The 25,286-nt window shown below is 36.6% G+C and overlaps 1 protein-coding gene across 3 annotated transcripts; it reads left to right on the top strand.

Moving 5' to 3' along the window:
* The first annotated feature begins 75 nt into the window (after nt 1-75).
* Nucleotides 76-25,286, top strand: LOC106052998 (excitatory amino acid transporter 2-like). Of its 3 annotated transcripts, none has more exons than XM_056043775.1 (13): nt 76-209; nt 962-1,132; nt 5,016-5,090; nt 12,652-12,774; nt 14,688-14,775; nt 14,857-14,899; nt 16,259-16,313; nt 16,638-16,730; nt 18,923-19,049; nt 19,889-20,122; nt 21,033-21,227; nt 23,823-23,957; nt 24,625-25,286. In XM_056043775.1, the coding sequence occupies exons 2-13, from the start codon at nt 973-975 to the stop codon at nt 24,761-24,763; spliced, it is 1,467 nt and encodes a 488-aa protein (XP_055899750.1). In that variant the 5' UTR covers nt 76-209; nt 962-972; the 3' UTR covers nt 24,764-25,286. The 3 variants fall into 3 exon arrangements, with proteins under 3 accessions (XP_055899750.1, XP_055899749.1, XP_055899751.1); XM_056043774.1 differs by lacking the exon at nt 76-209 and adding an exon at nt 663-822; XM_056043776.1 differs by lacking the exons at nt 76-209; nt 12,652-12,774 and adding an exon at nt 663-822.

Below are 25,286 nucleotides of genomic sequence, written 5' to 3'. Positions count from 1 at the left end.
TTTTTTTTTAACAAGTCATGCCTAAACACATAGCACGACGTTGTATATATAGGCCTATGTATACGAGATAAATCTGCAGACGACATACAAATTACAACCCATGGACAAATGATTACGTCCTACGTGTGTCCATGGGTAATCTACTAAGTCACTGGTTTTCCAGGCTGATTCAAGCAACCCATTCCATATACTTATAGTACTAGGGAAGAGTGAGTATTTTGCATGTGTGGAGTATTTGTGTGGGTGTTATTGTATGGTATTGATCACACTTCACTTAATGATCATTGATGTCTTAGATCTAGTCAATATCAATCCCAAAGGAAATATTTGTTGCTAATGCCAGTAATTAATATATATAGGAAGGGTTCTCTACATTTTGAAAGTCACTATAGTCTAACTCCTGGACCAACCATACACATAAACGAACTGGTTTCCAAACAGTACAACTAAAACAAATGCCCGTGTGGCCAACAAGCAGACCAAAAGTGATGCAGACCAAAAGTGATGCAGACCAAAAGTCAAGCAGACCAAAAGTGATGCAGACCAAAAGTCAAGCAGACCAAAAGTCAAGCAGACCAAAAGTGATGCAGACCAAAAGTGATGCAGACCAAAAGTGATGCAGACCAAAAGTGATGCAGACCAAAAGTGATGCAGACCAAAAGTGATGCAGACAATTTGAGGACACCGACATGTCACCCTGTTGAAAACACTTTCTTAACAGATGTTTGGGGGGGGGGGGAGGTGTAGTCAAGAGAGTGAACTGTCACAGAAATAAATTTACTTTAGATGTCGCCTCCATCTTGGTGCATAGTTGCTAGTCATGTGAGTATATAGTTAGAAGTTTAAAAACAACAACTTTCTAGTAAATTGTTGAAACTGTTATTTCTTGAGTATTTGATTTTAACAATGTTGATATTTTGACGTTAACTTGTTGTTATTGTTACAAAACTTTGGTTTGAAGAGTGTACCACAATGACAGACTGTGGACCCAAGAACTGCAAACAGTTTTGCTACCAATTTGTCACCGAGAACTTGCTGGTCATTCTGACCCTACTCGCTGTGATAGTTGGTATTATTGTTGGCATATCAGTTCGACAAATAAATCCTTCACAAGATGTCATTATATGGATCGGTAAGTTTATTCTATACTCATTTTTTTAGTTGGATGTATGAATGATTTAACAGAGTAATCACATCATTGTGACGTAGGATATGCACATCAAAGTGATTTAGGATAGGTGCTCATCAGAATTACTTAGGATAGGTGCTCATCAGAATTACTTAGGATAGGTGCTCATCAGAATTACTTAGGATAGGTGCTCATCAGAATTACTTAGGATAGGTGCTCATCAGAATTACTTAGGATAGGTGCTCATCAGAGTTACTTAGGATAGGTGCTCATCAGAGTGACTTAGGATAGGTGCTCATCAGAGTGACTTAGGATAGGTGCTCATCAGAGTGACTTAGGATAGGTGCTCATCAGAGTGACTTAGGATAGGTGCTCATCAGAATTACTTAGGATAGGTGCTCATCAGAATTACTTAGGATAGGTGCTCATCAGAATTACTTAGGATAGGTGCTCATCAGAATTACTTAGGATAGGTGCTCATCAGAGTTACTTAGGATAGGTGCTCATCAGAGTGACTTAGGATAGGTTCTCATCAGAGTGACTTAGGATAGGTGCTCATCAGAGTGACTTAGGATATTTGCTCATCAGAGTGACTTAGGATAGGTGCTCATCAGAGTGACTTAGGATAGGTGCTCATCAGAGTGACTTAGGATAGGTGCTCATCAGAGTGACTTAGGATAGGTGCTCATCAGAATTACTTAGGATAGGTGCTCATCAGAATTACTTAGGATAGGTGCTCATCAGAATTACTTAGGATAGGTGCTCATCAGAATTACTTAGGATAGGTGCTCATCAGAGTTACTTAGGATAGGTGCTCATCAGAGTGACTTAGGATAGGTTCTCATCAGAGTGACTTAGGATAGGTGCTCATCAGAGTGACTTAGGATATTTGCTCATCAGAGTGACTTAGGATAGGTGCACATTAGAATTACTTAGGATAGGTGCTCATCAGAGTGACTTAGGATAGGTGCACATCAAAGTGATTTAGGATAGGTGCTCATCAGAATTACTTAGGATAGGTGCTCATCAGAATTACTTAGAATAGGTGCTCATCAGAGTGACTTAAGATAGGTGCACATCAGAGTTACTTATGATAGGTGCACATCAGAATTACTTATGATAGGTGCACATCAAAGTGATTTAGGATAGGTGCTCATAAGAATTACTTAGGATAGGTGCTCATCAGAGTGACTTAGGATAGGTGCACATCAGAGTGACTTATGAGAGGTGCTCATCAGAATTACTTAGGATAGGTGCTCATAAGAATTACTTAGGATAGGTGCTCATCAGAGTGACTTAGGATAGGTGCACATCAGAGTTACTTATGAGAGGTGCACATCAGAGTGACTTATGAGAGGTGCTCATCAGAATTACTTAGGATAAGTCTCCGTCAAGAGGAGACGTGTGTCGGAAGTGTTGCCGGTACTATTGTAATGTTAGGCCCCGGCTGATCACATGCAGGAGACGTGTGTCGGAAGTGTTGCCGGTACTATTGTAATGTTAGGCCCCGGCTGATCACATGCATGAGACGTGTGTCGGAAGTGTTGCCGGTACTATTGTAATGTTAGGCCCCGGCTGATCACATGCAGGGGACGTGTGTCGGAAGTGTTGCCGGTACTATTGTAATGTTAGGCCCCGGCTGATCACATGCAGGGGACGTACATTTATTAATTTTATTTGTGGTGAAATATGTCCGCCAATCGGTTGGTTTGCACTTTTTGAATGGGATGAAAGGCCAGACATCTATAGGGAAAGTCTTACGAGTAGAACGCGACCAACTATTAGAACATTTATTGTATAAGCACTTAGACAAGCACAAGATTTGGTCACTTTCATATACAAGTACTGAATGGAAGAGAAAATAGATGCTATACAAATGTTATATGCCGATGTGAAGGAGAAGATCTAGGGGATATTGCTGTGCACTTCAGGACATCTTATCACTGGATGCTATACAAATGTTATATGCTGATGTGAGAGAGATCTAGGTGATATTGCTGTGCACTTAAGGACATCTCATCACTGGATGCTATACAAATGTTATATGCTGATGTGAGAGAGATCTAGGTGATATTGCTGTGCACTTAAGGACGTATCATCACTGGATGCTATACAAATGTTATATGCTGATGTGAGAGAGATCTAGGTGATATTGCTGTGCACTTAAGGACATCTCATCACTGGATGCTATACAAATGTTATATGCTGATGTGAGAGAGAAGATCTAGGGGATATTGCTGTGCACTTCAGGACATCTTATCACTGGATGCTATACAAATGTTATATGCTGATGTGAGAGAGATCTAGGTGATATTGCTGTGCACTTAAGGACATCTCATCACTGGATGCTATACAAATGTTATATGCTGATGTGAGAGAGATCTAGGTGATATTGCTGTGCACTTAAGGACGTATCATCACTGGATGCTATACAAATGTTATATGCTGATGTGAGAGAGATCTAGGTGATATTGCTGTGCACTTAAGGACGTCTCATCACTGGATGCTATACACATTTTATATGCTGATGTGAGAGAGAAGATCTAGGTGATATTGCTGTGCACTTAAGGACGTCTCATCACTGGATGCTATACAAATGTTATATGCTGATGTGAAAGAGATCTAGGTGATATTGCTGTGCACTTAAGGACGTCTCATCACTGGATGCTATACAAATGTTATATGCTGTTGTGAGAGAGATCTAGGTGATATTGCTGTGCACTTAAGGACGTCTCATCACTTGCTTGTTTGCTGACGTGTTATTTCCGCTTTCTGTTAGAACTTTTACTTCCCTCTGGTTACTCTTCGTTGACGTCTTCTCTCATTAATGTGTTGGAGTCTTGAGTGGAGCTGTAACAGTGGCACTACTCTTTCGCTTGAGAATTAAAAATTCGATTTTTTCCCTTTCTTTTCATTTATGGCTAATTATTTTTATATAAAAATACAAAAATTGTATCCAAGATCTTAAAAAAAAAAACACTTAAAATATGCATTCGAACACTGGTTTGCTACTAAAATCTATTTATTTTTATTAAATTCACCAAAAAGACTAAAGTTTAGATTGTGGGAATATTTATTTTTGTATCTGTACACGCATAGTCTACAACTAAGACTCGCTCCAAAAGATTCGCGTAGGTAATGCTTTTCTGTCATTGAAGCATCATAAACCTAGTCTGATTTCTATACAGATGTATTATTTTTTCCAAATCAAGCTTTCAAAATTCTATTTATTGGAGATTTTCAGGAAAAGCAGGCCGCATACAAAGCACGAGCTGGTTTGATCTGTCGCAGGGTTGCCCCATTTTTTCTCAGTTTTTGATAGCTGACTTCTTTGCCTCATAGCTTGAAGTATCGTCAAAGTTATTTGGAGAGATGAACTTCAGGACATTCCAGCCCATCATCGTTGGAACACATGGCATTGTTCATTTGTGACAGATGTAAGATCTCTCTATTTGTTATGACACATCAATCATCTGATGATTTTTTTTTAGTAAGTGAGGTGGAAGGATTTCAGTTTTTTGATGTGTTGAGACTACAAGGTCCTGTAAGGACTTCAGTTGTTTGATGTGTTGAGACTACAAGGTCCATATTTCTACTTTGGTGAAAAGGGACAAGCTCTTTTTAAGATCCGTTTCATTTGAGGCATTCAGGGCGCAGTCCTCCTTTCGACTAGGAAATCTCTGATGCAGTCATATTTGAATTTGGTCTTCAATAAAGTCTACTCCAACGTTTTCTTCACGATCTTTTTGTTTGGCAGTGACACAGTATGGCGGGATGTGCGCCACTTGAGACAGGCTTAGAGTTGCCTTGGACGTTTCCATTTCAGTATTCTCTCTCTCTCTCTCTCTCTCTCTTTGTCATCTTGTTTTAACTATTTGTTTTTCAGGTCTTCTAGGTGAAGTGTACATGCGCATGCTCAAAATGATGATCCTTCCATTGATCATTTGCAGTGTCATATCCGGTCAGTTGGATTTCTGTTTTCTTATGTAACATACAATTGTAATAAATAAATAAGTCTATGTAACATACACTTGTTTTGTAAGTACTTGCTAGAAGTTTGTTTTATATGATTTGGATATTCTTCCAGTAACGAAGATTACTAAATCCTAGCTCAAACCTCTCTCTCTCTCTCTCTCTCTCTCTCTCTCACATACACACACACACACAAACACACAGAACTTCGTATATCTAAAAGCAGAGCAAAGTTCAGAAGGATGAAATAGACTACTTGAACATCTTTCTTTTTAAAATATTTACAATGCATATTTTTGTCTAAACAAAATTATATTTTTAGAGGTATACGCACTGCCGTCAATCCAGAGCTGCATTACTATAGTATGAGCACGTAACCAGGGGACACTTCCCAGGACAGTGTTGCCAACTGTAAGATTTGAGGTAGTGTCGGTAAAAAAATCTACAAAAACAACAACGTAAAACTGCTCAACCGTTGAATTATGGATTTATTTTCAATAATGTGGGGGCCCTTTTCTTGTGGAGGCCTCTGAGCAGTAGCCCCGCCTGCACTACCTTAGATACGTCCCTGCATGGAATAGGAGTAGATTTTAACATGTTTTGGGTTACTGAAAGATAAATTGCTGTCAAATGAATCAAAGCAAAACTAAAAAGTCGCAATGTGTATGATGGGAACATTTACATCATTTCCTCCAGGATTAAAAGCCTGAAAACTTTGTTCCAAAAAGAAATAAAAAAAACAGACTAGGTATTAACCATAGACATAAATAAATATAGACTGGCCGATTAAAGAGTTTTATGAAACGAAAATTTGTGACTTGCAATTTTGTGTACTTTATTATACAGCATTTATGAGCAGTATAAAAGTTAAGTATTCATTTCTATTTCAGCCACACACCTATATGTATTGTAAATAAGGAGGCAGTGTAGTTTTGTTTAATCTCTAAGAATGAAGATCATGCAATTTTTCATAATTCGGAAATCCGAATACAATAGATATACATGTTTTCAAGTTACAGGAAGTTACTTCCTTCGGCCAGTCTATATTTATTTATGTCTATGGTATTAACTCATTGTTTAGAACTCTTCAATGCAAAAGTGTCAATTTTTCCTTAAGGAATCCACCATTAGAACTACTCGATAGTTTGAAGAGTAGCAAGGGATGAAGTTTAAAAACACACACACAACAAAATGCTAATATAATTTGAATAATACTGCCAAGTTCTTGACCTGGCTCCAAGGTATACTTTCAAACTCTAGGATTCAACTTTAAATAAATAAACTCCAAATGTTACTATTTAATACACTCCACTATTGCTACATCGATCCAGAAGAGCAAAAGCTTTAATATAAAAAGACTGCAAATCTCCTCCACATTAATTGGAAACAATAAGGTTAGGCTTTCACCAAACAATAAGGTTAGGCTTTCACCAAACAGTAAGGTTAGGCTTTCACCAAACAGTAAGGTTAGGCTTTCACCAAACAGTAAGGTTAGGCTTTCACCAAACAATAAGGTTAGGTTTTCACCAAACAGTAAGGTTAGGTTTTCACCAAACAGTAAGGTTAGGTTTTCACCAAACAAAAAGGTTAGATTTTCACCAAACAGTAAGGTTAGGCTTTCGCCAAACAATAAGGTTAGGCTTTCACCAAACAAAAAGGTTAGGCTTTCACCAAACAGTAAGTTTAGGCATTCACAAAACAGTAAGGTTAGGCTTTCACCAAACAATAAGGTTAGGCTTTCACCAAACAGTAAGGTTAGGTTTTCTCCAAATTGTAAGGTTAGGCTTTCACCAAACAGTAAGGTTAGGCTTTCACCAAACAGTAAGGTTAGACTTTCACCAAACAGTAAGGTTAGGTTTTCACCAAACAGTAAGGTTAGGCTTTCACCAAACAGTAAGATTAGGCTTTCACCAAACAGTAAGGTTAGGCTTTCATCAAACAATAAGGTTAGGTTTTCACCAAACAGTAAGGTTAGGTTTTCACCAAACAAAAAGGTAGGCTTTCACCAAACAATAAGGTTAGGTTTTCACCAAACAATAAGGTTAGGTTTTCAACAAACAAAAAGGTTAGGCTTTCACCAAACAGTAAGGTTAGGCTTTCACCAAACAGTAAGGTTAGGCTTTCACCAAACAGTAAGGTCAGGCTTTCACCAAACATAAAGGTTAGGCTTTCACCAAACAGTAAGGTTAGGCTTTCAACAAACAGTAAGGTTAGAATTTCACCAAACAGTAAGATAGGCTTTCACCAAACAATAAGGTTAGGCTTTCACCAAACAATAAGGTTAGGCTTTCACCAAACAGTAAGGTTAGGTTTTCACCAAACAGTAAGTTTAGGCTTTCACCAAAGAGTAAGGTTAGTCTTTCACCAAACAGTAAGGTTAGGCTTTCACCAAACAGTAAGGTTATGCTTTCACCAAACAGTAAGGTTAGGCTTTCACCAAACAGGAAGGTTAGGCTTTCACCAAACAATAAGGTTAGGTTTTCACCAAACAGTAAGGTTAGGTTTTCACCAAACAGTAAGGTTAGGTTTTCACCAAACAGTAAAGTTAGATTTTCACCAAACAGTAAGGTTAGGCTTTCGCCAAACAATAAGGTTAGGCTTTCATCAAACAAAAAGGTTAGGTTTTCACCAAACAAAAAGGTTAGGCTTTCACCAAACAATAAGGTTAAGTTTTCACCAAACAAAAAGGTTAGGCTTTCACCAAACAAAAAGTTTAGGTTTTCACCAAACAGTAAGGTTAGGCTTTCACCAAACAGTAAGGTTAGGTTTTCACCAAACAGTAAGTTTAGGCTTGCACCAAACAGTAAGGTTAGGCTTTCACCAAACAAAAAGGTTAGGTTTTCACCAAACAGTAAGGTTAGGCTTTCACCAAACAGTAAGTTTAGGCATTCACAAAACAGTAAGGTTAGGCTTTCACCAAACAGTAAGGTTAGGTTTTCTCCAAATTGTAAGGTTAGGCTTTCACCAAACAGTAAGGTTAGGCTTTCACCAAACAGTAAGGTTAGGCTTTCACCAAACAGTAAGGTTAGGTTTTCACCAAACAGTAAGGTTAGGCTTTCACCAAACAGTAAGATTAGGCTTTTACCAAACAGTAAGGTTAGGCTTTCATCAAACAATAAGGTTAGGTTTTCACCAAACAGTAAGGTTAGGTTTTCACCAAACAAAAAGGTAGGCTTTCACCAAACAATAAGGTTAGGTTTTCACCAAACAATAAGGTTAGGTTTTCAACAAACAAAAAGGTTAGGCTTTCACCAAACAAAAGGTAGGCTTTCACCAAACAATAAGGTTAGGTTTTCACCAAAAAAAACGTTAGGCTTTCACCAAACAGTAAGGTTAGGCTTTCACCAAACAGTAAGGTTAGGCTTTCACCAAACAGTAAGGTTAGGCTTTCACCAAACATAAAGGTTAGGCTTTCACCAAACAGTAAGGTTAGGCTTTCAACAAACAGTAAGGTTAGGCATTCACCAAACAGTAAGATAGGCTTTCACCAAACAATAAGGTTAGGCTTTCACCAAACAATAAGGTTAGTCTTTCACCAAACAGTAAGGTTAGGCTTTCACCAAACCAAAAGGTTAGGCTTTCACCAAACCAAAAGGTTAGGCTTTCACCAAACAAAAAGTTTAGGTTTTCACCAAACAGTAAGGTTAGGCTTTCACCAAACAGTAAGGTTAGGTTTTCACCAAACAGTAAGTTTAGGCTTGCACCAAACAGTAAGGTTAGGCTTTCACCGAACAAAAAGGTTAGGTTTTTCCCCAAACAGTAAGGTTAGGCTTTCACCAAACAGTAAGGTTAGGCTTTCACCAAACAGTAAGGTTAGGCTTTCACCAAACAGTAAGGTTAAGTTTTCACCAAACAGTAAGGTTAGGCTTTCACCAAACAGTAAGATTAGGCTTTCACCAAACAGTAAGGTTAGGCTTTCATCAAACAATAAGGTTAGGTTTTCACCAAACTGTAAGGTTAGGTTTTCACCAAACAAAAAGGTAGGCTTTCACCAAACAATAAGGTTAGGTTTTCACCAAACAATAAGGTTAGGTTTTCACCAAACAAAAAGGTTAGGCTTTCACCAAACAAAAAGGTAGGCTTTCACCAAACAATAAGGTTAGGTTTTCACCAAACAAAAAGGTTAGGCTTTCACCAAACAGTAAGGTTAGGCTTTCACCAAACAGTAAGGTTAGGCTTTCACCAAACAGTAAGGTTAGGCTTTAACCAAACATAAAGGTTAGGCTTTCACCAAACAGTAAGGTTAGGCTTTCAACAAACAGTAAGGTTAGGCATTCACCAAACAGTAAGGTTAGGTTTTCACCAAACAGTAAGGTTAGGCATTCACCAAACAGTAAGGTTAGGCTTTCACCAAACAATAAGGTTAGGCTTTCACCAAACAATAAGGTTAGGCTTTCACCAAACAATAAGGTTAGGCTTTCACCAAACAATAAGGTTAGGTTTTCAACAAACAAAAAGGTTAGGCTTTCACAAAACAAAAAGGTAGGCTTTCACCAAACAATAAGGTTAGGTTTTCACCAAACAAAAAGGTTAGGCTTTCACCAAACAGTAAGGTTAGGCTTTCACCAAACAGTAAGGTTAGGCTTTCACCAAACAGTAAGGTTAGGCTTTCACCAAACATAAAGGTTAGGCTTTCACCAAACAGTAAGGTTAGGCTTTCAACAAACAGTAAGGTTAGGCATTCACCAAACAGTAAGGTTAGGTTTTCACCAAACAGTAAGGTTAGGCATTCACCAAACAGTAAGGTTAGGCTTTCACCAAACAATAAGGTTAGGCTTTCACCAAACAATAAGGTTAGGCTTTCACCAAACAATAAGGTTAGGCTTTCACCAAACAATAAGGTTAGGCTTTCACCAAACAATAAGGTTAGGCTTTCACCAAACAGTAAGGTTAGGCTTTCACCAAAAAAAAGGTTAGGTTTTCACCAAACAAAAAGGTTAGACTTTCACCAAACAATAAGGTTAAGTTTTCACCAAACAAAAAGGTTAGGCTTTCACCAAACAAAAAGTTTAGGTTTTCACCAAACAGTAAGGTTAGGCTTTCACCAAACAGTAAGGTTAGGTTTTCACCAAACAGTAAGTTTAGGCTTGCACCAAACAGTAAGGTTAGGCTTTCACCAAACAAAAAGGTTATGTTTTCACCAAACAGTAAGGTTAGGCTTTCACCAAACAGTAAGGTTAGGCTTTCACCAAACAGTAAGGTTAGGCTTTCACCAAACAATAAGGTTAGGCTTTCACCAAACAGTAAGGTTAGGTTTTCTCCAAATTGTAAGGTTAGGCTTTCACCAAACAGTAAGGTTAGGCTTTCACCAAACAGTAAGGTTAGGCTTTCACCAAACAGTAAGGTTAGGTTTTCACCAAACAGTAAGGTTAGGCTTTCACCAAACAATAAGATTAGGCTTTCACCAAACAGTAAGGTTAGGCTTTCACCAAACAATAAGGTTAGGTTTTCACCAAACAATAAGGTTAGGTTTTCAACAAACAAAAAGGTTAGGCTTTTACCAAACAAAAAGTTATGCTTTCACCAAACAATAAGGTTAGGTTTTCACCAATCAAAAAGGTTAGGCTTTCACCAAACAGTAAGGTTAGGCTTTCACCAAACAAAAAGGTATGCTTTCACCAATCAATAAGGTTAGGTTTTCACCAAACAAAAAGATTAGGCTTTCACCAAACAGTAAGGTTAGGCTTTCACCAAAACAGTAAGGTTAGGCTTTCACCAAACAGTAAGGTTAGGCTTTCACCAAACAGTAAGGTTAGACTTTCACCAAACAAAAAGGTTAGGCTTTCACCAAACAGTAAGGTTAGGCTTTCACCAAACAATAAGGTTAGGCTTTCACCAAACAATAAGGTTAGGCTTTCACCAAACAATAAGGTTAGGCTTTAACCAAACAGTAAGTTTAGGCATTCACCAAACAGTAAGGTTAGGCTTTCACCAAACAGTAAGGTTAGGCTTTTACCAAACAGTAAGGTTAGGCATTCACCAAACAGTAAGTTTAGGCATTCACCAAACAGTAAGGTTAGGCTTTCACCAAACAGTAAGGTTAGGCTTTTACCAAACAGTAAGGTTAGGCATTCACCAAACAGTAAGTTTAGGCATTCACCAAACAATAAGGTTAGGCTTTCACCAAACAGTAAGGTTAGGCTTTAACCAAACAGTAAGTTTAGGCATTCACCAAACAGTAAGGTTAGGCTTTCACCAAACAGTAAGGTTAGGCTTTTACCAAACAGTAAGGTTAGGCTTTCACCAAACAAAAAGGTAGGCTTTCACCAATCAATAAGGTTAGGTTTTCACCAAACAAAAAGATTAGGCTTTCACCAAACAGTAAGGTTAGGCTTTCACCAAACAATAAGGTTAGGTTTTCACCAAACAATAAGGTTAGGTTTTCACCAAACAATAAGGTTAGGTTTTCACCAAACAGTAAGGTTAGGTTTTCACCAAACAAAAAGGTAAGGGTTTCACCAAACAATAAGGTTAGGCTTTCACCAAACAGTAAGGTAGGCTTTCACCAAACAAAAAGGTAGGCTTTCACCAAACAATAAGGTTAGGCTTTCAAAAAATTTCAAAAAAGTGGCGTAATTTCAAAAAAAAAAAATAAATAAAAAAAAAGGCAATACCTTCTTTATGAAGCTTAAATAGTCATTGTTTTTCTTTAAACCTAACCCTAACAACAATGGAACATTCCCCCCCCCCTCCCGCTAGTTCTGGTTTAGCGAATGTATAGATCTAGTATCATCTAGTACACTTTATAATATTTCAATGATAATCATTCAGATCTAGACATGGAAGATTAAGCGCAAAACTTTGCATTTATCTATTACATTCTTTAGTCAAAAAAGACTAGCATTCTGAAATTCCCGAAAGCAATAGTCATTTGAAGAACACGAAAGTCTTTTCAAAACAAATGTTGGATTTAGAACTACATCTAGATCTCTAGCCAAATTGAAATATATCTCATTTTTTGTTACTAAAAATTTTAACGGTCAAACTAGAGTGGCAAACGAGCTAGTTGGTAATTCTTTTCTCAGCGATATACACCAATTGTTAAATTTATTGAAGATCAATCTAAAGTAGTCAAACCAAGATCACAGTCTAAATTATTAAAACCAAGATCACAATCTAAAGCAGTCAAACCAAGATCACAATCTAAAGTAGTCAAACCAAGATCACAATCTAAAGTAGTCAAACCAAGATCACAATCTAAAGCAGTCAAACCAAGATCACAATCTAAAGCAGTCAAACCAAGATCACAATCTAAAGCAGTCAAACCAAGATCACAATCTAAAGCAGTCAAACCAAGATCACAATCTAAAGCAGTCAAACCAAGATCACAATCTAAAGCAGTCAAACCAAGATCACAATCTAAAGCAGTCAAACCAAGATCACAATCTAAAGCAGTCAAACCAAGATCACAATCTAAAGCAGCTAAACCAAGATCACAATCTAAAGCAGCTAAACCAAGATCACAATCTAAAGTAGTCAAACCGAGATCACAGTCTAAATGAGAACTTGTTTACAGTGTTTGTTAATTGTCTAATGTTGTACTTCTCCAGGCACAGCTTCATTGGATCCTAAATGTAATGGTCGCGTCAGTTTAATCTCTCTGACTTTCATCATCGTCTCTAACTCACTGAGCTGTGTTGTACCTATAGTCTTAGCTCTCTCCCTTAAACCAGGTAAAGCTGTGTTTTACCTATAGTCTTAGCTCTCTCTCCCTTAAACCAGGTAAAGCTGTGTTTTACCTATAGTCTTAGCTCTCTCCCTTAAACCAGGTAAAGCTGTGTTGTACCTATAGTCTTAGCTCTCTCCCTTAAACCAGGTAAAGCTGTGTTTTACCTATAGTCTTAGCTCTCTCTCCCTTAAACCAGGTAAAGCTGTGTTTTACCTATAGTCTTAGCTCTCTCCCTTAAACCAGGTAAAGCAGTGTTTTACCTATAGTCGTAGCTCTCTCCCTTAAACCAGGTAAAGCTGTGTTTTACCTATAGTCTTAGCTCTCTCCCTTAAACCAGGTAAAGCTGTGTTGTACCTATAGTCTTAGCTCTCTCCCTTAAACCAGGTAAAGCAGTGTTTTACCTATAGTCGTAGCTCTCTCCCTTAAACCAGGTAAAGCTGTGTTGTACCTATAGTCTTAACTCTCTCCCTTAAACCAGGTAAAGCAGTGTTGTACCTATAGTCTTAGCTCTCTCCCTTAAACCAGGTAAAGCAGTGTTTTACCTATAGTCTTAGCTCTCTCCCTTAAACCAGGTGAAGCTGTGTTTTACCTATAGTCTTAGCTCTCTCCCTTAAACCAGGTAAAGCTGTGTTGTACCTATAGTCTTAACTCTCTCCCTTAAACCAGGTAAATATGTTGTATCTATAGTCTTAACTCTCTCCCTTAAACCAGGTAAAGCAGTGTTGTACCTATAGTCTTAGCTCTCTCCCTTAAACCAGGTAAAGCAGTGTTGTATCTATAGTCTTAACTCTCTCCCTTAAACCAGGTAAAGCAGTGTTTTACCTATAGTCTTAGCTCTCTCCCTTAAACCAGGTAAAGCTGTGTTTTACCTATAGTCTTAGCTCTCTCCCTTAAACCAGGTAAAGCTGTGTTGTACCTATAGTCTTAACTCTCTCCCTTAAACCAGGTAAAGCTGTGTTGTACCTATAGTCTTAACTCTCTCCCTTAAACCAGGTAAAGCAGTGTTGTACCTATAGTCTTAGCTCTCTCCCTTAAACCAGGTAAAGCAGTGTTTTACCTATAGTCTTAGCTCGCTCCCTTAAACCAGGTAAAGCAGTGTTTTACCTATAGTCTTAGCTCTCTCCCTTAAACCAGATAAAGCTGTGTTTTACCTTCAGTCTTAGCTTTCTCCCTTAAACCAGGTAAAGCTGTGTTGTACCTATAGTCTTAGCTCTCTCCCTTAAACCAGGTAAAGCTGTGTTGTACCTATAGTCTTAGCTCTCTCCCTTAAACCAGGTAAAGCAGTGTTGTACCTATAGTCTTAACTCTCTCCCTTAAACCAGGTAAAGCAGTGTTTTACCTATAGTCGTAGCTCTCTCCCTTAAACCAGGTAAAGCAGTGTTTTACCTATAGTCGTAGCTCTCTCCCTTAAACCAGGTAAAGCTGTGTTGTACCTATAGTCTTAGCTCTCTCCCTTAAACCAGGTAAAGCAGTGTTTTACCTATAGTCGTAGCTCTCTCCCTTAAACCAGGTAAAGCAGTGTTTTACCTATAGTCGTAGCTCTCTCCCTTAATCCAGGTAAAGCTGTGTTGTACCTATAGTCTTAACTCTCTCCCTTAAACCAGGTAAAGCTGTGTTGTACCTATAGTCTTAGCTCTCTCCCTTAAACCAGGTAAAGCTGTGTTGTACCTATAGTCTTAGCTCTCTCCCTTAAACCAGGTAAAGCAGTGTTTTACCTATAGTCGTAGCTCTCTCCCTTAATCCAGGTAAAGCTGTGTTGTACCTATAGTCTTAACTCTCTCCCTTAAGCCAGGTAAATATGTTGTATCTATAGTCTTAACTCTCTCCCTTAAGCTAGTTAAGTTTTAAACGTATGTTCAATATTTAAAGTAGAGATAATTTTAAAAAAAAAATGTTTCATTCTAAATACATGATCAGGTGATGGCATGAACCTCCAGTCTGGTGTCATTGATTCAAAGGCTAATACTGAAATTGAAACGTCCGACATATTTGTTGATTTAATCAGGTTTGTAGGTTTTAGTATTTGTCTTTTTAAAGTAATATATTTATACTTCGGTTGTTATAATAAGGTGTTTTTACTCAACAGAAATTTGTTTCCAGAAAATATTTTTACTGCATGCTTTCAGCAGGTGAGAATAGAATTGGTTTTGAACGCATTTGTTTTAGTTTTAAAATTGTTATCACAATGTGTGTTAGGTATCAAATTGTTCTGTTGACTAATAAAATTTCGTGAGTGTAATTTAAATGATAGCGAAATATAGGTCTTTTAAGCTGATAAATTATTTTTTCAAAGAAGTCAATGTATGTTAAGTACTTTATAGTTACTTTATAGTTTTGTGCGAAATGTCTCTCCGTCTGTCCGTCCGTCCCGTTTAGATCTCGTAAACTAGAAAAGATATTTAAAATCGGACATCACAATATTTTAGACCATTCAAAGTTCTGATGCAACGGCTACTTTTTTTTTCTGAAAGCGAAAAATCTAATTTTTAAAATCAGTTATGCAAGTATTTTTTAAAGAGAAAAAGCTAATTAGTATGCATTATAAGTTAAACCTAATTTAAAACGAATAGTTATCTTATAAGCTTCATTTTCCTAAACACTTTCTTTATTGCGTAATTTTTTTTTTTTTTAGAGGATTCGAATAAGAAATTGAGCCTTTTCAAAAAATTAGATCAATTATAAGACATCAGTTAGATCAGGGGAGGCGGTAAAGCGCTTCGCTTCCGAACCGGGGGTCCCGGGTTCGAATCCTGGTGAAGACTGGGATTTTTAACTTTGGGCGCCTCTGAGTCCACTCAGCTCTAATGGGTACCTGACATTGGTTGGGGAAAAGTAAAGGCGGTTGGTCGTTGTGCTGGCTACATGACACCCTCGTTAACCGTAGGCCACAAAAACAGATGAGCTTTACATCATCTGCCCTATAGACCACAAGGTCTGAAAGGGGAACTAGTTAGGCCAGGTTCACATCTAACTTTACATTCACTTTCACCTATCCTTTGATCTGCGGGACCGTTGGGGCACTACACAAGATCTGTTAACCATCTTTCTTTATTCTTATCTCTCATTTGTCTTTGATATAATTTCATTCGGATGTTCTTTCTGAAAATATTGAAGCCTGCCTGGGTGGACGACTTCGGGGGCCGATTTTGAGTTTGTGTTTCCACACAAACTGTCTTTTGTAACCTTGTTTAATGTTGTTTTTGTAATTTGTAATTTTGATCAAATATTCTCAAATAGCTAAAACAATTAGCTACAAAATATGAAAAGATCTTTCTTCTTTGCAAATGAAAGATATATACATAGACTGATAGATGGAAAAAGAGTGAAAGAGAGAGAGAGAGAGAGAGAGAAAGTTTCAAAAGATAGAATTTTTAAAAGGAAAACAAACATATTTTTTTAAACTAAAGAAACTAAGAAATATTCATATTCCTAGAAAAACTTTTCAGCACAGTCTCACACTATTTATACAACTTGTTATTTCATCACAGGTTCACACTATTTATACAACAAAAACATTGTCACTAAAGCTCAACGAAACATTGGGTAATATTATATTTTATATTCATACTATTAAAACAGACATTACGACAGATGCATGAGAACAGACAAATAAATAAACACTGATAAACAATGAAATGGATATAAAGTAACATAGACAGACAGATGACAGATAAAGATAGATAGATAGATAGATAGATAGATAGATAGATAGATAGATAGATAGATAGATAGATAGATAGATAGGTAGATAGATAGATAGATAGATAGATAGATAGATAGATAGATAGATAGATAGATAGATAGATAGATAGATAGATAGATAGATAGATAGATAGATAGATAGATAGACCTCCTTTTAATCCACAGATGATAACAAAACAACCAGTTTCCAGCCCATCAATTCAACTTTTACAGTCAGGACTAAAAGTGTTGGCACAGTCTCGTCTACCAATGTTTTAGGTAACAGAAACTAGTTGCTACCAGTTAATTGAAAGCTTTATTTGCTACCAGTTACTTGAAAACTTTAGTTGCTACCAGTTACTAGAAAACTTTACTTGCTACCAGTTACTTGAAAACTTTAGTTGCTACCAGTTACTAGAAAACTAAAGTTGCTACCAATAACTTGAAAACTAAAGTTGCTACCAATAACTTGAAAACTAAAGTTGCTACCAGTTTCTTGAAAACTTTAGTTGCTACCAGTTACTTGAAAACTAAAGTTGCTACCAGTTACTTGAAAACTAAAGTTGCTACCAATAACTTGAAAACTAAAGTTGCTACCAATAACTTGAAAACTAAAGTTGCTACCAGTTACTAGAAAACTTTAGTTGCTACCAATAACTTGAAAACTAAAGTTGCTACCAATAACTTGAAAACTAAAGTTGCTACCAGTTTCTTGAAAACTTTAGTTGCTACCAGTTACTTGAAAACTAAAGTTGCTACCAGTTACTTGAAAACTTTAGTTGCTACCAATAACTTGAAAACTAAAGTTGCTACCAGTTACTTGAAAACTAAAGTTGCTACCAATTACTTGAAAACTAAAGTTGTTACCAATTACTTGAAAACTAAAGTTGCTACCAATTACTTGAAAACTTTAGTTGCTACCAATTACTTGAAAACTAAAGTTGCTACCAGTTACTTGAAAACTAAAGTTACTACCAATTACTTGAAAACTAAAGTTGCTACCAATTACTTGAAAACTTTAGTTGCTACCAATTACTTGAAAACTAAAGTTGCTACCAATTACTTGAAAACTTTAGTTGCTACAAGCTACTTGAAAACGCGTCAACTCTAACACTAACATATACTTTAGAAAAACGGAATTGTATTCACTACTGTAAACCAACATCTCTGATCAAAATTTTATTTTATATCAAATCTTGAGCAGACCCCATGACGTCACCTGGGGACCCCCAAATCAGTTTTAGTGGTCCACGACTCCACGGACCCTGAATGATACCGCGGACCCCTGTGAATCTATACCGACCACTTTGGGAACCACTGGTGGCTGGTCTAATGGAAAAACTAAGGCCGATATCACCCCATTCCCGTCTAGATGTTAAATTTACAAACAATTTTTAGATATTTTCCATATACTGATTTTTAGCGGCCCCCGAAATGGGAAAAGACGCTATTAGTTTTGTGTCTGTCTATCCGTCCCGTTTAGATCTCGTAAACTAAAAAAGATAGTGAAAATCTGACATCGTAATATTTTAATCCATTCAAAGTTCTGATGCAACGACTACTTTTTTCTTTTCTGAAAGCGAAAAATCTAATTTTTTAAATCAAGCATTTTTTTCATAAAAATACACCACTTTTACAACTATTCACTATTAATAGTAACTAACACGGGAGGCTCTTTAGAAGGGGTACTAAAGGTATACCATATTTTTAACATATTTATGCAAATAGTTTTAGATTTTTTGTCAAACATTTTTTTTATTACATTTGCATTGCTAAGTTATGTAAGTTCTGTCGTACTAACTACTACATTTACACAAAAAAGTTTTCTTTTTTTTTAAAGAGAAAAAAATCTATTTAGTATGCATATAAGTTGGACATAATTTAAAACAACAATTAATAATTAGTTTTTTTTAAATATTATCGCGTGAACTGCAATCTGTGACCATGACCGTAAATACTTAAATTTAAAGAAAAATTATTTTTTTTACGGAAACTTTTTTTTTTTTTAGGATTTGAATAAGAGATTGACCCTTTACAAAGCAATTAGATGAATTTGATATTAATATAAGACATTAGTTAGGCCAGGTTCACATCTAACTTCACATTCACTTTCACCTATCCTTTGGTCTGCTGGACCGCTGGGGTAGCCTACCACACAAGATCTGTAAACCTTCTTTCTCCTTTCTTTTCTGTCATTTGTCTTTGATAGAATTTCATTCGGATGTTTTTTCTGAAAATATTGAAACCTGCCTTTTTACCTGCCTGGGTGGACCACTTTGGGGGCCGATTTTGATTAGTGTTTCCCACAAACTGTCGTAATGATAGAGCTCAAATTCTTATTAACTACTAAACCAAAGATGCCAGTACCTTTTTTAAATACTGATAATATTAAGGACCTTGGGAGTTGAACCGGTTTCAAATTACAACACACTTTCCATAAAGTACCCAGTAGCTTTTTTTCTTTTGACCAGGTCTAGTTATCTGCTGTTTGATATTCGGCGTGGCTTCGTCTTCAACTGGAAACATAGGGAAACCATTTATCGTTTTTTTCAACTCTGCCAACGAGATTATTCTCAAAATTTTACGCTGGTTTGTTTGGTTAGTAGCTTATAGTTGACAACTAGACATTGCCTGTTTGTTGAACAATAGATTACTCACATCTCTCCTAGATAGTTGTATAGCCTATTTACATCTCTCCTACATAGTTGTATAGCCTATTTACATCTCTCCTACATAGTTGTATAGCCTATTTACATCTCTCCTACATAGTTGTATAGCCTATTTACATCTCTCTTACATAGTTGTATAGCCTATTTACATCTCTCCTACATAGTTGTATAGCCTATTTACATCTCTCCTACATAGTTGTATAGCCTATTTACATCTCTCCTACATACTTGTATAGCCTATTTACATCTCTCCTACATAGTTGTATAGCCTATTTACATCTCTCCTACATAGTTGTATAGCCTATTTACATCTCTCCTACATAGTTGTATAGCCTATTTACATCTCTCCTACATAGTTGTATAGCCTATTTACATCTCTCCTACATAGTTGTATAGCCTATTTACATCTCTCCTACATAGTTGTATAGCCTATTTACATCTCTCCTACATAGTTGTATAGCCTATTTACATCTCTCCTACATAGTTGTATAGCCTATTTACATCTCTCCTACATAGTTGTATAGCCTATTTACATCTCTCCTACATAGTTGTATAGCCTATTTACATCTCTCCTACATAGTTGTATAGCCTATTTACATCTCTCCTACATACTTGTATAGCCTATTTACATCTCTCCTACATAGTTGTATAGCCTATTTACATCTCTCCTACATAGTTGTATAGCCTAATTCCCCCATCAGATAAGCATTGTGCTCCGTTTTTTTTATAAGTATATAGTGTCATATATTGAATTGTTATTTCTTTCAGGACTACCCCACTGGGAGTTAGCTCATTGATAGCAGTGGCTTTTCTTCAAACCTCAGATCTGGAAAGTGCCGTTCGATCTTTAGGAATGTTTTCATTATGTGTATTGACTGCTCTGGCCATACATCAATTTGTTCTGCTGCCTGCTATTTACCTTGTATTGATCAAGGAAAATCCTTACAAGTTTCTGTGGACGCTAGGAGGACCTTGGCTTGTAACATTTGCCGCAGCCAGCTCGTAACTACATTTGTAATTTGTTTTCGCGTACAAATGGGTCATGTGGGTAGAGAACAGACACATAGTATTGCCAACTTATTTTTATAACTTGACAATTCCCTTCTCTCTCTCTCTCTCTGCCTATGGTCCCGTTTGGGGCTTCGGCCACCATCATGCTTCCTCCAGGCGTCTAGGTTCTAGGCGAGTCTCTCCAACTGTCCCCAAAGTACACTTTCCAGCTGGAGGTCCATCTTCGTGACATCTATCAAATTGCTGTTTGATGTTTATGTAGCTGCTGGTTTTTAGCAGGTAGTGTAGGTAGCCATACGCCCAACTCCTTTCAGCCGGGTTTAAATTGGGACCGTCCTTAGCTGTGACGTCATTATTTCACAGTGTTGTATTGTGAATACTACTTGAAGGGATGTGACATGATAAATTGAGAAATAGTTTAATGTCTACGTTTAGAATAGGATACATTGTGTTACTGAATCTATTAGTCTACATTAATTTATTTCCCTGTAGTAATAACACATTGGTGGAGCTTATTCCAGCATCATTAGAAGAAATGTCTCAGCATAAAAAAAGACATTTTACCGTTTGATTAGATCATTTTGATTTTATATAAAAAAAAAAGACATTTTACCGTTTGATTAGATCATTTTGATTTTATAAAAAAAAAAGACATTTTACCGTTTGATTAAATCATTTTGATTTTATAAAAAAAGACATTTTACCGTTTGATTAAATCATTTTGATTTTATAAAAAAAAGACATTTTACCGTTTGATTAGATCATTTTGATTTTATAAAAAAAAGACATTTTACCGTTTGATTAGATCATTTTGATTTTATAAAAGAAATATCTATTTAAATGATGTGTTCGCAAAGAGGAGATCAATCTTTCTGCTTTTGTATTTTGCCTATACTATTAGGGCTGTAGCTATACCAGAAACTCTAATGGCTCTAGAAAAGAGAAACAAAATAGACAAACGTATTACCAGATTTGTCGTTCCTTTCGCAACTACTATCAATAGAGACGGAAGCTGTGTCTTCATCGCCACTTCATGTATATTTATAGCCCAGTTGGTTGGTGCTGAACTGCATGCCGGGAGAATTGCTTTAATGTGGTAAGGTAATTCTTATAAATACTGAGATCATATAAGAGACATTCTGTGATTTATATATATAGAATCCATTATATGTTGGCAGTTGGTAAAAATGTAGCGATTATAGGTGTTATAACTCTGTAAGTTAAGTAGCTCACATTACCCCACCTTCCTCTAATGTCAGTAATGTCCTTTTCTAATTGTTACAAACTGAACGTAGCGAAAGTTTTATATAATTATATTTAGTGTATATAGGCTAGGTGTCTGCTTATAATTAAATTACAAATGATTGAAATCAGACAATGTATCTTTATGACATATTTACTTACATTTCTAATGCGCCGTAGCAGAATTATATACGGCCATATCATGGCTATTCGAAGCATGGACAATGGGGCTTTTTAAGGTAAACTACATAGCTACAAAACTGTTTCAACAGTAGGCTTATGTGCAAACAAGTCAATGTCTGTACGAAACTAAAGCTTGTATCAGTTTCTCTAGAGTCTAGACTTCTCGGGGCAGTCATATTGTAAAGTAAGGCACAATAAATGTCATCTTCTGCATCAAGTCTACTTCTTCCTCAAGTCTACTTCTTCCTCAAGTCTACTTCTGCATCAAGTCTACTTCTGCCTCAAGTCTACTTCTGCCTCAAGTCTACTTCTGCATCCAGTCTACTTCTGCCTCAAGTCTACTTCTGCATCAAGTCTACTTCTGCATCAAGTCTACTTCTGTCTCAAGTCTACTTCTGCATCAAGTCTACTTCTGCATCCAGTCTACTTCTGCCTCAAGTCTACTTCTGCCTCAAGTCTACTTCTGCTTCCAGTCTACTTCTGCATCAAGTCTACTTCTGCCTCAAGTCTACTTCTGCCTCAAGTCTACTTCTGCCTCCAGTCTACTTCTGCATCAAGTCTAATTCTGCATCATGTCTACTTCTGCATCAAGTCTAATTCTGCATCAAGTCTACTTCTGCCTCAAGTCTACTTCTGCATCAAGTCTACTTCTGCCTCAAGTCTACTTCTACATTAAGTCTACTTCTGCATCAAGTCTACTTCTGCATCAAGTCTACTTCTGCCTCAAGTCTACTTCTGCCTCAAGTCTACTTCTGCTTCCAGTCTACTTCTGCATCCAGTCTACTTCTGCCTCAAGTCTACTTCTGCATCAAGTCTACTTCTGCCTCAAGTCTACTTCTGCCTCAAGTCTACTTCTGCCTCAAGTCTACTACTGCATCAAGTCTACTTCTGAAAAAAAAAAAACTTGTTTCGCTAAGATATGATGCTGAAATTGAAGAAGAGGCGCAGCTAATCTAAGAAAGTGTTAAGACTGCAAATACGTGTTCCAGAATTCTGTAATGGACATTAAAGAACAAATGAGTTTTGCTGTATTGAGTTCAATAAACTTTTTTTTAACAAATAGACATTTCAGACGAAAGTATAAGCACCCAATCCTAGCAGCAGTAGTACAAGAGGTGAAGAACCGCTGCAAGTAAGATGCTGGATGTCAGTTTGTAATAAGCTTGATCGTCTTAAGTTCATCGAGGAGTTTAGCAAGACGTTTTGTAGCTGGCCACGTCTGCTCAAGAAGAAGAAGACGTGTAGAGAACAATGGTTTTCCGTTCTGACTTAGTAGAGAGTAGACTCTAGAAGCGCGTTGGTGAAGATGCCATGAAAAGTCTTGTTCCAAAGAACTTTTGAATCCTCGATGTTGTTGCTATCGTTGAAAGGTTCTACTTAGAAGCTGAAAGAACAGCACTTTATTTAATCATTGAATTTCTTCAACTTTGGTAGATTCTTAATTTTATTTAATTAGTACTAAAATATGGAACAAGTTCAATGCAAATAAAACATATTCTTGGTCTTTGAAGGGAAGATTGCCTCCACGTTCTCCCCAGCACGTTACTTTGTAACAAAACAAGAAAATAAAATTTATAGAAAATATTATAATTACACATCAGCATGTTAGGATATCTAGATGGAGTCATGCTTTTTTTCAAGTTGTCTGCTTTTGCCAAAGGGCTTTTTCCCTCTTGGGTGTCACCCCTTGGCAGGTGTCACTCTGTACTACCTGCACCCTCTAGTGACGCAATGGAGAGGCGAACGGGTTTGAATTTATCCTTTGGAGTAGCCTATGTTATCATCAAAAGCCAAGTGATGGATAAGATGAATTTGAAGAATTATGATCTTGACACTTTGAATTCATCCACTGACGATCATCTTTCATTGTATCTTCATTAGCCAATCGCTTTCTTTTCCCCATCACTCTTGAGCTGTGGTCCCATTGAATATGAGCGAGTCACTTGAGATAACTTTTACTTCACCTATTCACACAAGCTAAATGATATCACTTATACCGGGCAGAAGGTTTGTTTCAACGCCATTGAGATATTGAATCGGTCAATTGTGCTATACTATATGCGTATACATTTATATCCCTATTTCTACTAATGTTCCGGTTGGTGAACAAAATGTGTACAGTTCCATTTTTTAAATAAATCGATACATAGGATTAAGTGAACATTGGTATCGTGGAGATTAAACAAAATGAAAATTAGCAGACAATAGTCTAAGCTAGGATAGTAGATCACCCACAGAATATCAAGGATATATCTTATTGTTTCAGGATTTTAACTACAGTCATCTCTGTGGCTATTCCCTCGGTTCCTAGTGCTGGAGTGGTTGCTGTGGTCATCAATTTGACGGCATTGGGAATTCCTGTTGATCTAGTTGGTTTACTTTTTGCCGCAGAGTGGATTCTGTAAGTGTAAGAATGTTTCTATTCTGTAAGTGTAAGAATGTTTCTATTCTGTAAGAGTATGAATGTTTCTATTCTGTAAGTGTAAGAATGTTTCTATTCTGTAAGTGTAAGAATGTTTCTATTCTGTAAGAGTATGAATGTTTCTATTCTGTAAGTGTAAGAATGTTTCTATTCTGTAAGTGTAAGAATGCTTCCATTAGATGAGATGTGCAGTTATAAAAAAAAACAATGATTAGCAGTGTCTGTAAGTAGCATGTGTGCGTGACATTGTGTATTTATTGGAAGTCTTTGACTGAATGAAAGTACACTATCAATAATTCATGTACCAATCCAATCTGTGTTTCTACTAGCTTAAAATGTGCAGGCCCTGTTCAGGACTGTCCATTATTGGTGCTTTGGTACGTAGTGCTGCCATTATATATATATATAATGCATGCATTTGAAATTCATGTGACATTATTTATACATAGGTCAGTGTTGCTGTTGTTTGATTGTTGTTGTTTTTTTGTTTTGTAATTATTGTTCTCTTTAATTACAGTTCTCTGGATCCAGCTGTTGATTATTTAGTCATTATAGATTATTTAGTCATTATAGCTATGAGTGTTTTGTTCAAAGTGTTGATTGTATCTGTTGTAACATTAATCTACTGTGGTTATTTTAAACTCAGGGACAGATTCCGTTCTGGAACAAACATGATAAGTCATGCCCATTGTGCCATGGTGACTTACAGATATTGTCAAAAATATCTTCCAGCACAAGACAATGGGATAGAGCTAGAAATCAGTGAGCCCATGTTGAAGAGTTAAGACAGGACAATAACAAATGGGCTGGAGAAAAGTTTGGTGAAGAAAATGGTGCTATTTCAAACAATGTCATAAAATACAACAAACATGCCAAAGATTTCATTTCAAATGTATTTAATGTTGACCAGATAATGTTTACCTTTTAAAGGCATTATATTTTATGTCTAGAGCATCATTTTTTAAATAAAATCTATTGAATCTATTAAACATAATTATTTGTACGGTATTTAACAATCAAACAAAATGTTATTATAGCAATCACACAATCATGACTTTTTACTATACACAAGCATGACATTGTAATATTTTTTTTATCACTCAATCATGATATTGTAATATTATCACACAATCTTGATATTCTAATATTATAATCACACAATCATGGATCCTAGTATTCTAACTTACAAACGTACCGGTAGCAGTTTTTCTATGACAAGCATGCCATTTGAATATCACGCATAAGACTTAAGAGCCAAGACCCAATGCTCATAAATTTGATTATAATAAAGAGTCTTACGTTACATTA

Source organism: Biomphalaria glabrata, chromosome 10 (genome assembly GCF_947242115.1).
Source record: "Biomphalaria glabrata chromosome 10, xgBioGlab47.1, whole genome shotgun sequence".
NCBI lineage: Eukaryota > Metazoa > Mollusca > Gastropoda > Planorbidae > Biomphalaria > Biomphalaria glabrata.
Note: the sequence above shows the minus strand (reverse complement) of the source record. Positions and strands in the feature narration are given on the sequence as shown.